A 13,748-nucleotide genomic window follows, 5' to 3' on the forward strand; every position below is an offset into this window, starting at 1 on the left:
GTTATAAATTTGCCCCTAATTTGAGAAGTAACCATAACATTTATTTTGTTGTGTAAAAGTAACCATAACTTATTACACACAAAAACCCATATTAAAATTTTGTTGCAAGTTTGTAACCCAAGACTCTTAATGACTTGACATTGAAAATTATATATGACTTGAACCTTTTATTTTTATTTTTTATAAGTATATTAGACTTGACCTAATACAATGTTGCATGTGCGCCACAATGAGACTGAAATATCAATGCCAGATATACGCTGATAAAATCTAGGTAAAGAGGAAATCCGGATTCAGTTTTTGTCTGGGGATATACATATATATATAATATATATATGTATGGCATACAGATATATATGTACTTACTATGTAATCGTATTAAATTAATATATATATATATATTTAGTGTGGAAAAATTGCAGTAAAATCCCTTGAAGTCAGGTAACTTCAGAACTTAAAAGGGTTGCCTTTTAGAATGAAAGAAACATCCAAACTTAAAAGGGTTGCCTTAATGGTAGAGATTTCATGGAGATGGAAATCTTGGGCTCTATGGCTAAGGGAGGGGAATAAATATACAAGGTTTTTCCATCTAGTGGCCAACTAGCATGAGAGGAACAATGCCATTATGATGCTCAACATTGATGGTCTCGTATCTTCAGATTATTCCGAGATTAAGGACCACATAGCTTGGTACTCAGTACAACTGCTCACTGTACAATTCACACGGGGGCCTAAAATTGGTTTAACATTTGAGACTATCCATTAACCGATAGTTGCATGGTTGGAGAGGTTGTTTGATGAGAGGGAGATTCGTGATGTGGTAAGAAGGATGGGAGGAGACAAAGCATCAGACCTAGATGGATTCACCATGGCATTCTTCAATTTTGTTGAGGTGTGGTAAAGGATGATGTTGAATAGGTATTCTGTGAATTCTACTTGTTTGGGAAGTTTGAGAACCACAATGATACCTTTATTCAGAAGAAAGCTGGGGCTTCAAATATTAAGTTTATCGTCTTATGTGAATGGGGTTTAGAAGATTATATCCTAAGTACTTGCTAATTACATGAATTAGGTTTTGGGAAAGATCATATTGAAGCCCCGGATAACTCATTTGCTAGATCTAGACAGATCTTAGATGTGGTGCTCATTACTAATAAATGCCTGGATAGTAGAATTAAGTCTGAAGAACTAGGTGTTTTATGCAAACTTGACGTGGAGAAGGCCTACAATCATGTTAATTGGGATTTTTTGCATTAGTTGCTTTTGGAGGTGTGGCTAGCTTTGAGGAGCAACATGCTTTGTGTCTTCACAATTTCTCTATTTTGGTGAATGGAATTCCAGTTGGTTTCTTCAATAACTACAGTGGATTGAGATAGGCTCATCCTTTGTCTTCCCTATTATTTGTCATTGTCATGGAAGCTCATAGTAGAATTTTGTTAATCGTGGTTGGAGGGGCTTCAAGTTAGGTTTCTTGGTGGGGGTATGCTAATTGTAGCACCCATTTATTGTTTGTAGATAAATGTTGATATTTTGTTAGGCAGATCAAAGCTATCTTCATTCTTTGAGAGCACTTCTATGTTTTGAAGCTATCTTTGGCTCAAAAGTGAACTTATTAAAGGCAAATGTCCACAATTTGTGGTGCTTGGCTAGTACATTAGGATGCAAGTTATCTTCATTTCTTATGAAGTATCTTGGCCTTTCCGCGGAGCCTCCTTCAAGGTCAAGTCTATTTGGGACAATGTGATTGAGAAGATTGAGTGTCCTGTATACCTGGGCTATGCCTATTTCAATATGAATAAAATATCTTCTTACTTATAAAACAAGGAAAAAGAAAAAAAAAGATCTAGTGTAGATTGGCAGGTTAGAAGAGGATGTACTCATTAAAAGGTGGTCGGACCACTTTAATCAAGAGCATTCTCTCTAATCTTCCCACATACTTCTTGTCCTTATTTCCTCTACTAGTTGGCGTGGCGAATTGCATTAAAAAGCTCCAGCATGACTTTCTTTGGAGTGGATTAGGTGAAGAGGTCAAATTTCACCTTGTGAATTGGGATAAGGTTTGCTATCCAATCTTAGGTGGTGGACTAGGGACTCAAACCTGAGGGTGTTCAACTGGGCTGTCCTTAGGAAATGGTTGTGTTGCCATCACCAAGAGAGGGAGGCATTATAGAAACTTGTGATAGATTATAAGTATGGTAGTACTTGGAGAGGGTAACCCCTAGAGGTTGGCGCAAGTGGTAAAAGCCTTGGGCTTGGTGGTATGCTCTCCTCAGGTGTAAGGTTCAAATCTCCTTGGGTGCAAACAGTCTCTAGGGGCCATCGGATTGAGGGATTTTTCCCTTGAATTACCCAAGGTGCACTTGCGGGAAACTCGCCGAGGGCTTGTGTGCCCCTGGGATTAGTCGAGACACTGTTCCTGGACATCCGATGCCAAGAAAAAAAAATTAGTACGCGGAGAGGGTGGTGCTCTAATGAAATACAAGCAGCATATGGGGTTGGGATTGTGGAAGAATATTAGAAGAGGATGAGGGGTATTTTCTCGTGACTTTACATTTGTGGTGAGTGATGGTCTAAGATCAGTTTTGACATGATTTATGGTGCGGATATAGGACTCTTAGTTCAAGTTGGCTCATGATTGGGAATCCGGTGCTTTATCTGAATTTTTCAATCAACTGTACTCTATGAGAGTTAGAAATGAAGAGGTAGATAAGATGTTGTGGACTCCCTCAAATAAAGGGAAATTCTGTACGTCTATTTTATAAGGTCATCACCAGTCAAGATGGCAATCTTTTTCCTTGGAGGAGCATTTTGAGGAGTAAAGCACCTCTTAAGGCTGAATTATTTTGTATGGATAGCTTGCTTAATGAAGATTCTGACCATGGACAATATGGAAGTAGAGAACCAGTATCATTGCAAGTTCGTTGTGAACTTGTGCAACCGTCAGGGCTTTGTGAGATGATTTTTCCAGCAGAGTTGGATGTGCATGGGTTATGCCCGGGAGGGTGGTTGATCTTCTTGCCAGCCGGAGTGGCGTTTATGGCATCTTGCAAATTGTGACAATTGAAGATGGTTCCCATATGTGTACTGTGGTGATCTGGAGGGAAAGGAACGATTAGAACTTTGGAAATAATGAAAGCTTAGATGTCTCTTTTTCAATATTTTGTTTCTATGGGCAATAGATAGAGAGGCTTCAATGGGTTCAATTTTGATGATTTCTTGCATCTCTATCTAGCTCTTAACTTGGTGTTCTCTTGTATACGTCCTTTGTGCTCGTGCTTCCGCCTATTTCTCTGTTAATATTAACAAAGTTCTTTTTACTTATAAAAAAATCCCTCAAATTTTTGTTACATTACACCGTCCCTACATTTCTGAACTATATGCTAACATGTTTATACTGAAAAATATGATGCAACAGTTACCTCCAAGGTGCTAACACTCGAAATGAATTAGCAGAATGTTTTGGTGATGTAAAGCTTTCATTGAGATTGATTAACATATTGTGTGTACCTCTGAACTTGTACTTAGTAATCATTATGCTAATTATTGAGAGTTAAATAGTTGAACTCCAACAGCTTATTTCCCACGAACTGGTTGCTCCTCATTTCGTTTTCAAGTTTTTATATCTTTTTTTGTTAAATTGTACTCACATTTATTGTATAATTTTGCTTCATAAGGATGATAAAGTTTTTGAAATTAAGATAAGCATTGGAAAATTAATAATCGAAGTCCAATATTTATTTTTGGGAAAAATGGGCATTTTCTTTGACTTTTGTTTGTAAATCTGTAAAATAGCTTATAAACCTTTGTTTTTATTCCCATGAATGGTACTAGTGTATATTTGTGCATTTTTCTGGTGTTTAGTGTCCTGGAATCTGAAACAAAATGGTATTGTAGTACACTTTTGCAAAACCTAGAGGGAGGTCAATTTTTATAATATTATATTGTATCAAGTCTATCTTATTCCTACTTCATTTTGATTATAGCGTAATTGTGTGAATTAGATTCCAAAACTCAAACTGATTAGATCTATATTTTATCACATATAGTAGCTTAACGTTATAATTGTTTTTTTTATTTTTTTTATTTTGGGGAACCTCTCCAAGGCAGAGGCCCTTTGGACCTACGCTTGCAGAGTAAACCCTGGTCACGTGCACCGCACCCTTAGAAGTTTACCTACATGGAACTGGTTAAATTACTAGCTTTTCACCAGGGGATGTGACCCTAAAGGATTGTTTGCACCCATGAGGTGTTGAACCTTAGACCTTGAAGGGAGTGATACCCCTAGATCAAGGCCTTCACCACTTGGGCCAACCCCTTGGGGTTAGCTTAACCTTATAATTTTAAGGGACCCCTTTACTTGGACATGAGTTTTCAATTTTTTGATAAGGTTAAATACAAAAACAGTCCTTGGGTTTTCACGTTTTGCAAAAAATTCCATCTATTTCCATTTTTCTCCATTTGACACTTGGGTTGTTAAATTTGCAATCAGATTCTTCAATTCATCTCCCATTAACTGTTCTACGGTAGAGTTTGTCACACTTTAAAACTTACTGATCAAACAAAAAACATGGAGTTAAAACTTAAATTTGCATATGAACCAATGAGAAGCCGACTTGGTTATTTTTTTTAGAATTACAGGCAACATGTCTAATACCTTTCACATCAAATCTTATATTTTCTCCATCTCTAATCAACAAGTCATGGGACTGCATGATGTGAAATTCATCTTCTTGATCAGACTTTGATAGACGCGTGGCGGAGGCTACATTTGGATAGCCAATGAAATCAATTAACCTCAATATTTTTGGCTTCTTATCCCAATTCCAGTGTGTGGAAAACCGGATTGAGAAGCTCCAACCTGATTTCTTTTGGAGTGGGCTGGGCTTCAAGTTTCATCTGGTCAAGTGGGACAAGGTATGCTCTCCAATCTCTGCCGGTGGGTTGGGGATTAGAAATTTGTGAGTGTTCATTATGGCTCTTCTTGGAAAATGGTTGTGGCGGTATAACTATGAGAGGGAGCTATGTGGTAGATGGTGATTGATTCCAAATATGGGGGCATGTTGGGGATGGAGTGCTATGGAGGTACAAGGGGCTTATGGGGTGGAAGTTTGGAAGCATATCAGAAGAGGGTGGCCAGCTTTTTCTTGACACACTAGAATTGCGATAGGGGACGGATCTACAATTAATTTCTGGCACGATATCTGGTGTGGAGATAGAGCCCTTAAGAACACATTCCATACGTTTTTCAGGGTTGCAAAAGAGCAGGAGGCATTGATGGCAGACATATTGGAAATGTCGGGTGGCTCAATTCAATGGAATGTGAACTTATTAGGGCGCCGCATGATCGGGAAGTTGGCAGTTTCTCTGATTTTTTCAGCCTGTTGTACTCCACGGGGTTTAGGGCTCGAGGGATTGACAAGATGTGGTGGGTAGCTGCTAGAAAAGGAACATTTTCTATTCGTTCCTTCTATAAGACACTTGCAAACCCGCATAACAATTATTTTCCTTGGAAAAGCATTTGGAGAAATAAGGCGCCTCTAAAGACGGTATTTTTCACTTGACTGCTTCTTTGGGCAAGATCTTGACTATGGACAACCTAGGGAAATGCCGGGTGATTGATGTTGATTGGTATTGTATGTGCAGGAAGAGTGGTGAGACTATGGATCATCTAATACACTTGTGAGGTTGCTAGGGTGTTATGGGATGATGTCTTTTGAAGATTGGACCTAGCCCTGGGTTATGCCTGCTGGTGTGATCAAGCTTTGGCTGCTGGAGGAACATTGGCGGTATTCCACAAACTACAGTTTTGTAGAAGATGGTTCTGATTTGTATTCTATGGTGCATATGGAAGGAACAAAATGATCGGAATTAGGAATGACTCATTGGAGGAGATTAGATTGTTTCTGGATACTTGGACTATGCCTATTATTAATAGAATCTTTTTACTTCTAAAAAAAATTGTCTTCTCGTGTTCTACTAACTATGGAGACAGAATGTATCATCTCTACTGCAAAGATAAACATTAGCCACCGATACCTAAAGCCCCATCGCTACTTGCACAGAAGCTCAATCCGCTTCTCCTCTCATTATTCAACGGAGCTTCAACACCAAAGAAACAACCAAATGAAATGGTACATAACATGGTTGGTGCAAAAGCAAAGACCAAGAAAACCCAACTCCCACGTTGAGAATTCAAGCTTGTACTTGTTGATCATAACGGGATGCAGAATCCCTCAATTATGCTCACGTAGAATCTCTCTATGCCTTATATGTTGTCATCAACAGCTCATGTATGTAAGCTTCTGCCACCCCTTAGTGGCGTGCCAAGCCCAGATATCCAGTGTGCCACTAGACCTTGAAGGCACATCTTGGTGTGGGCCACATCGGCATCGACCCCCATGGCATTGTCTGAACTTGGCCACCTGATCTTGCCCCCAACCATCTGATTGTTCTCAAAGTCCAATGCTGCCATCTCAATGTTAAATCGAAATTTTCACTATGCCGAAAGTTTCACAATGCTGCAGTGAAATCTATAGAATTGCTGCTAGATGTTGTGCCTTCCATGTATGTCCCACGAACAACTCCTAAAGTACTTTCTTGCTTGTCTTGTGCCATTTTTGTGGTTTTCTTCCCTCCTAAGCTCTTCTTTTTGCTCTCAATCTTTCCCTTGAATCCAATGGCAATGTGATCTATGCCATGAAATTAAAATGCCCTTAAGATTGACAATTTTGAAATAAGAAAACAATTTGACAAAGAAGAAGAAAATTGAAAAAGGCTCCACGGGCTATGCCATGAAATTAAAATGCCCTTAAGATTGACAATTTTGAAATAAGAAAACAATTTGACAAAGAAGAAGAAAATTGAAAAAGGCTCCACGGGCTAGGCCATAGAGGTGTCCCTGGAGCCATGAAGGACGACCTTCATGCAGGTTGAACCCCATCCAATGACCACCTCCACAGTCATGGACAGCCATGAAGGATGGGCCCCTTTGTTTTTTTTTTTTTTTTTTTTTGTCTTCAAGCTTTTTCAAATTCTTAGACCTTAGGGCATAATAATGATAATTTATGTGATTTCCTTTACTAATATGGGTCTTTGATATGAAAAAGGACAGGGCTGAAGTATTGAAATTAGAAAGTCTAAAGCTCAAGTTTTAAAATCAGAATGAGCTAAAACTCAAGTGATCTTTATCCTAGTTTCACTAAATTTAAAAAGAATCTAAAATTTTCTGTTCCTTAGGTTGGAGATCATAATTGATGTGCATTCTTAGATCAAGGACCAAAGTATCACTTCTTTGTGATAATAGAATTTATGCTGTAGGTTAGAATATTCCCCTAATTGGAGAGCAGTGGCGTTTTATACTCTTGTCAAGCTCATTCTTTCTGAGAGAAGGCCCTTGGGTTCTTTTACTGGCTTGGAATATACATGCGCAAGTCTCTTACCATTAATTGCAGTTCATTAAACTCAATATTTTTTACTTTAAATTATTTACCGTGATTACGTAACCTCTCTTCCAATGGCAGTACTCAGGTGTCAGAGCGACAGACAATAGTTGATACGTTTAACAATGATACTTCTATATTTGCATGCTTGCTGTCCACGAGAGCCGGAGGTCAGGGTTTGAACTTGACTGGAGCTGATACCGTTGTCATTCACGACATGGATTTCAACCCACAGATTGACCGACAGGCCGAAGACCGCTGTCATCGCATTGGCCAAACAAAGCCTGTTACAATATACAGGTTCTTGCTGTTCTAGCCCTCTTTCTCCGGATTAAAAAAAAAAAAGAAGATTACTGGGAGAAAAGACAGCCCTGAACTCTCTAGGATACCCATTTGAATTATTCTCTGCTGCAAATTATGTATTAGAATGTTTTTTCTTTCCTAAACTTCTCGATTTTTCACAGGCTGGTTACCAAAGGTACTGTTGATGAGAATGTTTACGAGATTGCAAAACGCAAGTTAGTCTTGGATGCTGCAGTCCTCGAGTCTGGCATGGAGATGGATAATGAAGGTGAAACATCTGAAAGGACTATGGGAGAGATATTATCCTCACTTTTGCTGGGTTAGAACATTGCTCGTCTTTGAGATAGACTGCTGCCAGAAAATCCTGTTTTAATTGATTTGCATATGCTTAACATGTAAGGTCTAATGTACTATTGATCAGCTGGTTCGAGAAAAAACCCATACAAAGATTTATAGTCCATATGCTTTAGGGATGTAATTTAGTCCAAATGGTTAATGTAGCGGTTTAAGCCGAAATACACGACATTCTAAGTAGCATAGTAGACATTTTATTTTTATACTGGCAGTGTTTTTGTTCTTTCGGTTTTTTTACCCCAGCGGGAAGAGGGGTGGTGGGGGTTATGGTTACTGGTTAGTGCACCTGCTGGTTGTCAAGAACGAGTACAAGGCCTCGATAACTGAGTTTGAGTTTACATATGTTGTTGGGCCATGGCCAGTTTAAATTCATTAGTAGTTCCTTCTATGTTATTAGTTCTTTTAGTAACTTGGGTTGTAACAGATATTGGGCTTCGGTCTGTGATGAGCATTTTCCTGCTCTGAGGTTTATCATCTTCTTACTGGTGGTGCTTGAGCTATCTCAGAGTTTATGAAATAGCTGGGAGTGTTACAATGGGTTCCAACGATTTGTCAGGATTTTGCGGATGTTGGGTCTGGGAATATTTTTCTCATTTGATCACGTGAATCTTGGGTAGACTCTGTTGCTTTCAACTTGAGACTGTGTGGTTCATGTGCCCACATTTAATTTCGTTTCTTCGAGTTTGGTTTGATCACGAGCTTTATATTCGATGTTCATACTTTTCAGTGTTCTTTATTACTTGTTTTATTTCTTTCCTTTCTTACATAGTAGAACTTTAGCTTGCGAATTGGGGATAAAAATGAATGTATAAATAATCTATTCTATCGAAATTCGCCCCTTGGTATACCTATTGATTATGCTCGCATGATGGTGTGATAGTCACTAGTGACGAATTTCTTCTCTAAACGAAGTATGTTAACGTTAAGAACTTTTTTTGTTTGTTTTTTTTTCTTAAGTCGTTTTATTTGTTTATTGTTTATTGTAATAAGTATACAATCAAATTTGAATTTTCACCCGTTTTTATTAAAAGAAAAAAACTCCTTGGATTTAAGTCTTAAGAAATTCGCAATTTAGTACTTATATTTTTGGTTAGATTTTCTATTGGGTGAAGTGTCATGTTGTCAAGAGTCCATGTGTCAATAAACTTGAGGTTACTATCCTCTTACTACTTATTTACTACTCTTTTTGTATTTGATTTGTTTTTAATATTTATTTTATTTAATGGTTAAGGAAGTGAATATTAATAAAATTATATATATTTTTTAATTCTTTCTTAATGATTAAGGATGTTAAAAAAATACTTAAAAGAAAATGATAAAAAAATAAATACACTATTAGTAAATAGGTAGTAAAAAAGTAGTAACCTTATTACTACTCTAAATTTAATGCTGAGAAATAACATCTGTGGGAGGTGCTACTCCCAATGCTGGGAGCTCTTGCTAGGGGCTCCCGTTAGTTGTTTTGCTGGTTTTTTTTTTTTGAATTTTTTTTTACATGTATTTTTGAACACTTTTAAATATTTTTAAAAAAATAAAAAAAAATCATAATATTATTAAAAATACTTACTTAATCATTAAGTAAAAAAAAAAAAAAAAAGTCTCAATGGTAACTTCCAGCGGTAGCCACCAGCGGAAAGAGTAGCATTTTTCTAACATCTATATTGCCATGTTAGACAATTGATTCAACGTACACTGGATAACTTACTACTCAAGTCTGCTAGACTACAACAACATTAGCCTTCTAAGAATGATAATTGATCGTGTACCCTCGTAATCTTTAAACAATTACACGCATCGTTCGGACCACACAACGTTCTAGATACTGTTTTGATCAAGATGACCTTAGTTGATAAACATGCATGTGATTTAAATTTGAAAATAGATTGAGCATCATGTAAAGGTGAGAATATAGATTGATTGAAATGTAGTGAAAAATCAAGCATACATAGAGGTAAATGGGGACTCTGAGTGAAAGTTTTGTTTGAATCCAAATATAAATGTTGGTCGGAATAGCTGGAATTTGGCCAAAACGGTTGAAATATATCAAAATAATTCAAAACTCAAGCAAATACAAGTCTTTTTTTGCATCGATATGAAAAAAATCTTTTCAATCCTACTAGAACAAGTATAATTTTGTAACAAGTGACGGCTGGAGGTGGTGGCCAGGGAACCAACGACAGCATAGGGGGCGACAATGAAGGCGGCATCAGTGAAGATGAAATGTCGTGAAGGATCCTAAATGGAATTTAGGGTTCCCGTATGTGTTTTGGGCTCATGGGCCTTGGGCTCGTGGACCTTGGGCAATATTGGTTAGAATAATAAGAAGGTTGGGCCAGTATAGTTTGAGTGTATGTAAGGGCTTGGCCCATCTGTTGTGAACCCTTTTAAAGGGGCGTAACCTGTGACTGGAGGTCTGTTACTTTACTTCCAGATAGTCATGGTAGCTTTAGCTTTACTATTGTAGTAAGTTACAATTTCTTACAAGTTTGGGAGCATATACACGCCGTCCAGAATTGATGAAAAGGGATAACTCACTTCGAGGGTGAGAGCCTCTAGAGAAAGGAAAAGGAAATATTCTTTGTATTGATTTTCGTTAAAACGGAATACCTCCCTCCCGAGAAGCTATATGCTCCCAGACTTGTAACAAATTGTAACTGACTACAATAGTAAAGCTAAAGCTACCATCACTATCAGGAAGTAAAGTAATAGACCTCTAGTCACAGGTTACATCCCTTTAAAAGGGCTCACAAGAGACTATGGGCCAAACCCTTACATACACTCAAACCATACTAGGCCAACCTTCTTATTATTCTAACCAATACTGCCCAAGGTCCACGAGCCCAAGGCCCATGAGCCCAGAACACATACGGGAACCCTAAATTCCCTTTAGGATCCTTCACGACATTTCATCTTCACTGCTGCTGGCTTCAGCATTGCCCCCTACGCTATCGTTGGTTCCCTGGCCACCGCCTCCAGCCGTCACTTGTTACAAATTTTAATGTTTGAAAATATAACATGCAAATGGAGTAAAATGTGGAAGTGATAAAATAAGTGTGTTTGAAGCAAAAATTGGAGTAATGAATAAAATATAATAAAATCTGGAGGATGGAGGTCTCAGATTTGAACATGAAAGATCAGAGCATCTGAATCAAGCTTGCTTTCTCTATTTTTTTTTTTATTCAAAGTTTGGCCATTCAGTTGAAAATGTAGGAAATAACAAGCCGGGCATATCTATAGTGTATTAACTAGACTTATTTCTGTTGGCCAAATTTATCCATTAACTTCAGTTGACTAAATAATTTTCTTAAATATTTTATTCAGAGTTCCGCTTCTGACTAGTTGGGTGATGTTGGGCATTTAATAGCCCTCAATTAAAATATGACACGTAAGAAGTTTTATATTATACACACCAAAATTGGTATCATCTGATTACATCAAGAAAAACTAATTCCTATCAATGTGAGAAGTCAGAACATAGAACTTCATCTTCTTCTTCAAACCAGTCTGCCACCGCACCAAATCTAGACCACCACTGCACCAAACTAGGATCGTTTCCTCCACAACTGAAAAATGCTGTCGCACCACCAAGCTCCATCGCACCCACCAAGCTCTTTCTACCCCACCAAGCTCCATCGCCCATGAGCTCTGTCGCCCACCAAACCAAAGTCCATTTGAGGGAAAAAAAAAACTGTCGGTGCAGAGCATTCCAGCACAAAAGCTGCCTAAGCATAGCAAAACCCACGAAGCTTTGTCGCCCATGAGCATTCTTAGCTAACTCTCCTCCACCCATTCTTATCGTTTTGCGAGTGAGAGCAATCCCAAGGAATATGACCACTGCCATGAATCACAACACTTTCCATTTTCTGCCATTTCAAGTGCTTTTTTTTTTTTTAAAAAATGAAAGCCCAATAAACAGACTGAAGTAAAGCACAGTAACAAACAATATTCGCTCGTTCAAGGAGAAGATGACCTTGGTAGAGGCTTCTTGGGAGTTGAGCCCTTGGGACTTATAGTGGGATACGAGTTCTTGTGGGGTAGGCAACTTTCTCTTCTAGCTGGCTGCATCTTTGCCCTGTGGGGGTGAGGAGGAGGAGGAGCTTTGAGAGAAGGCCATTGGGGTCGGTGGTTGTTCCATTTTGTGATAAAAACGAAGCCAAGGAAAAACAATTGAAGGAGAGAGGGGTTGGGTTGCCATTTCACAGCAGAGACGAGGGAGCTTTTTTCATAGCATTATCAGCTGTAGGCAGACACATTAGATATGAAATAGAAGTGCCTAAATGGCAAACATTTATTGGAGGGCTATTATTAAAGGGATAGCAGGCCGACCGGTAGAAATATATTCTCTTTTATTCATTGTTTTAGCACGAGTTTCCTCCTTTCCTTTTCATTCTTTCCCTCTCTTCATTCTTCAAGACAATGCTTGGCCATTTCTGAAATTTTCTCATAGAGCAAAAAGCTAGTAGAAAGAAGTTACTGGTGCTTTGAAATTACCTAAGTACCCATGTATTGTATTACTATGTTCTACCAATTCAATCAACAAATAGGTTAGTGATCAATAATGAAATAATTGTATAATCAATCAAATATATAAAATAAATAAAGTGCATTACACCAAATTTGGTTACGAAAAGAAATCCTTTGAAGAAATCCTTAAAGGTAAAACCATACAGGGCAGCCACATCTAGAAAAATCAATTTTATTATTTGAATATTAGCTACAAGTAATTCTCAATTGCAAAACCTTTGCTAACTGACTCTCTTACTTGACCTGACAAACGATCCATTTGCCTTTACCGCAGTAACAGCCAGAACTTCTGACGATCTTCAAATATTGACTAACTCCAGCGGTTGAACTCGATCATTCAATCTCCAATATGGAGTAAACATGCACTTAATGAGAGAATGTGGAACAAGGAACTAGAAAATTCTCGAGAATTTTCTCACATTCGAGCACTTGGATCACTTTTCAATTTCTCCAAGTTCTAAGAATAATCATCAAAAGTGGTTCTTCCAGTCGGAGTCCCAATAATAAATATTATATTCAGTACTTGATCTGCAGTACAATTCTGCTAACGGAATGTGTCTGGTAGAAATTTAATTTGCAGTAGGACTCTGCTAACGGAAGGACTCTACTGCAAAAAACTCTGCTGACGTGTCTGTTGACACCTGGTACTAAGTCTTCTCAACAGATGTAATTCCCATTCAAATTCTTCACATGATAATTTCAGACTCCTTATCATTTGGATACATACACTCTTGACTTATGTAAAACATTATTTAATAATTTCTAGATACACTCCAAATGTTTATAGATAAAACCAAGGTGTTTCACATTCATCCAACTTACAAAAACATCAAATAATCTTTATCCATCTAGTAACCTAGTCCTAGCCAAAATCTTGAATTTACAATCTCCCTTTTTGGCAGATTGGTGACAAAAATCAATTTGATGAATGTAGTATGTATCTGAAACAAAAAACACCCAGCAGCCAAGACCTCGTGTAGAACATCTCAGTACAAAGAAAATGACATAGAGCATTGATTAAAACTTGTCTCACAATACAAGAGGTTAGAGACACTTTAATTTGAAGTTCTGTTCTAGCATCCACCAATCATCAAGTCCAAACCATTGTTTAGTTACATGCCAAAATAA

At 37.8% G+C, this 13,748-nt stretch overlaps 1 protein-coding gene across 1 annotated transcript in view; it reads left to right on the top strand.

Moving 5' to 3' along the window:
- LOC109006389 (protein CHROMATIN REMODELING 19) overlaps nt 1-8,767 on the top strand; it is a 36,987-nt gene extending 28,220 nt beyond the window's left edge. Inside the window, exons 11-12 of the mRNA XM_018985660.2 lie at nt 7,521-7,739; nt 7,904-8,767. Coding sequence (XP_018841205.1) covers nt 7,521-7,739; nt 7,904-8,066 — 382 coding nt within the window. The 3' untranslated portion in view covers nt 8,067-8,767. The remainder of the gene's footprint in view (nt 1-7,520; nt 7,740-7,903) is intronic.
- Nucleotides 8,768-13,748: the final 4,981 nt, after the last annotated feature.

This window comes from Juglans regia, chromosome 13 (assembly GCF_001411555.2).
Source record: "Juglans regia cultivar Chandler chromosome 13, Walnut 2.0, whole genome shotgun sequence".
Taxonomy (NCBI): domain Eukaryota; kingdom Viridiplantae; phylum Streptophyta; class Magnoliopsida; order Fagales; family Juglandaceae; genus Juglans; species Juglans regia.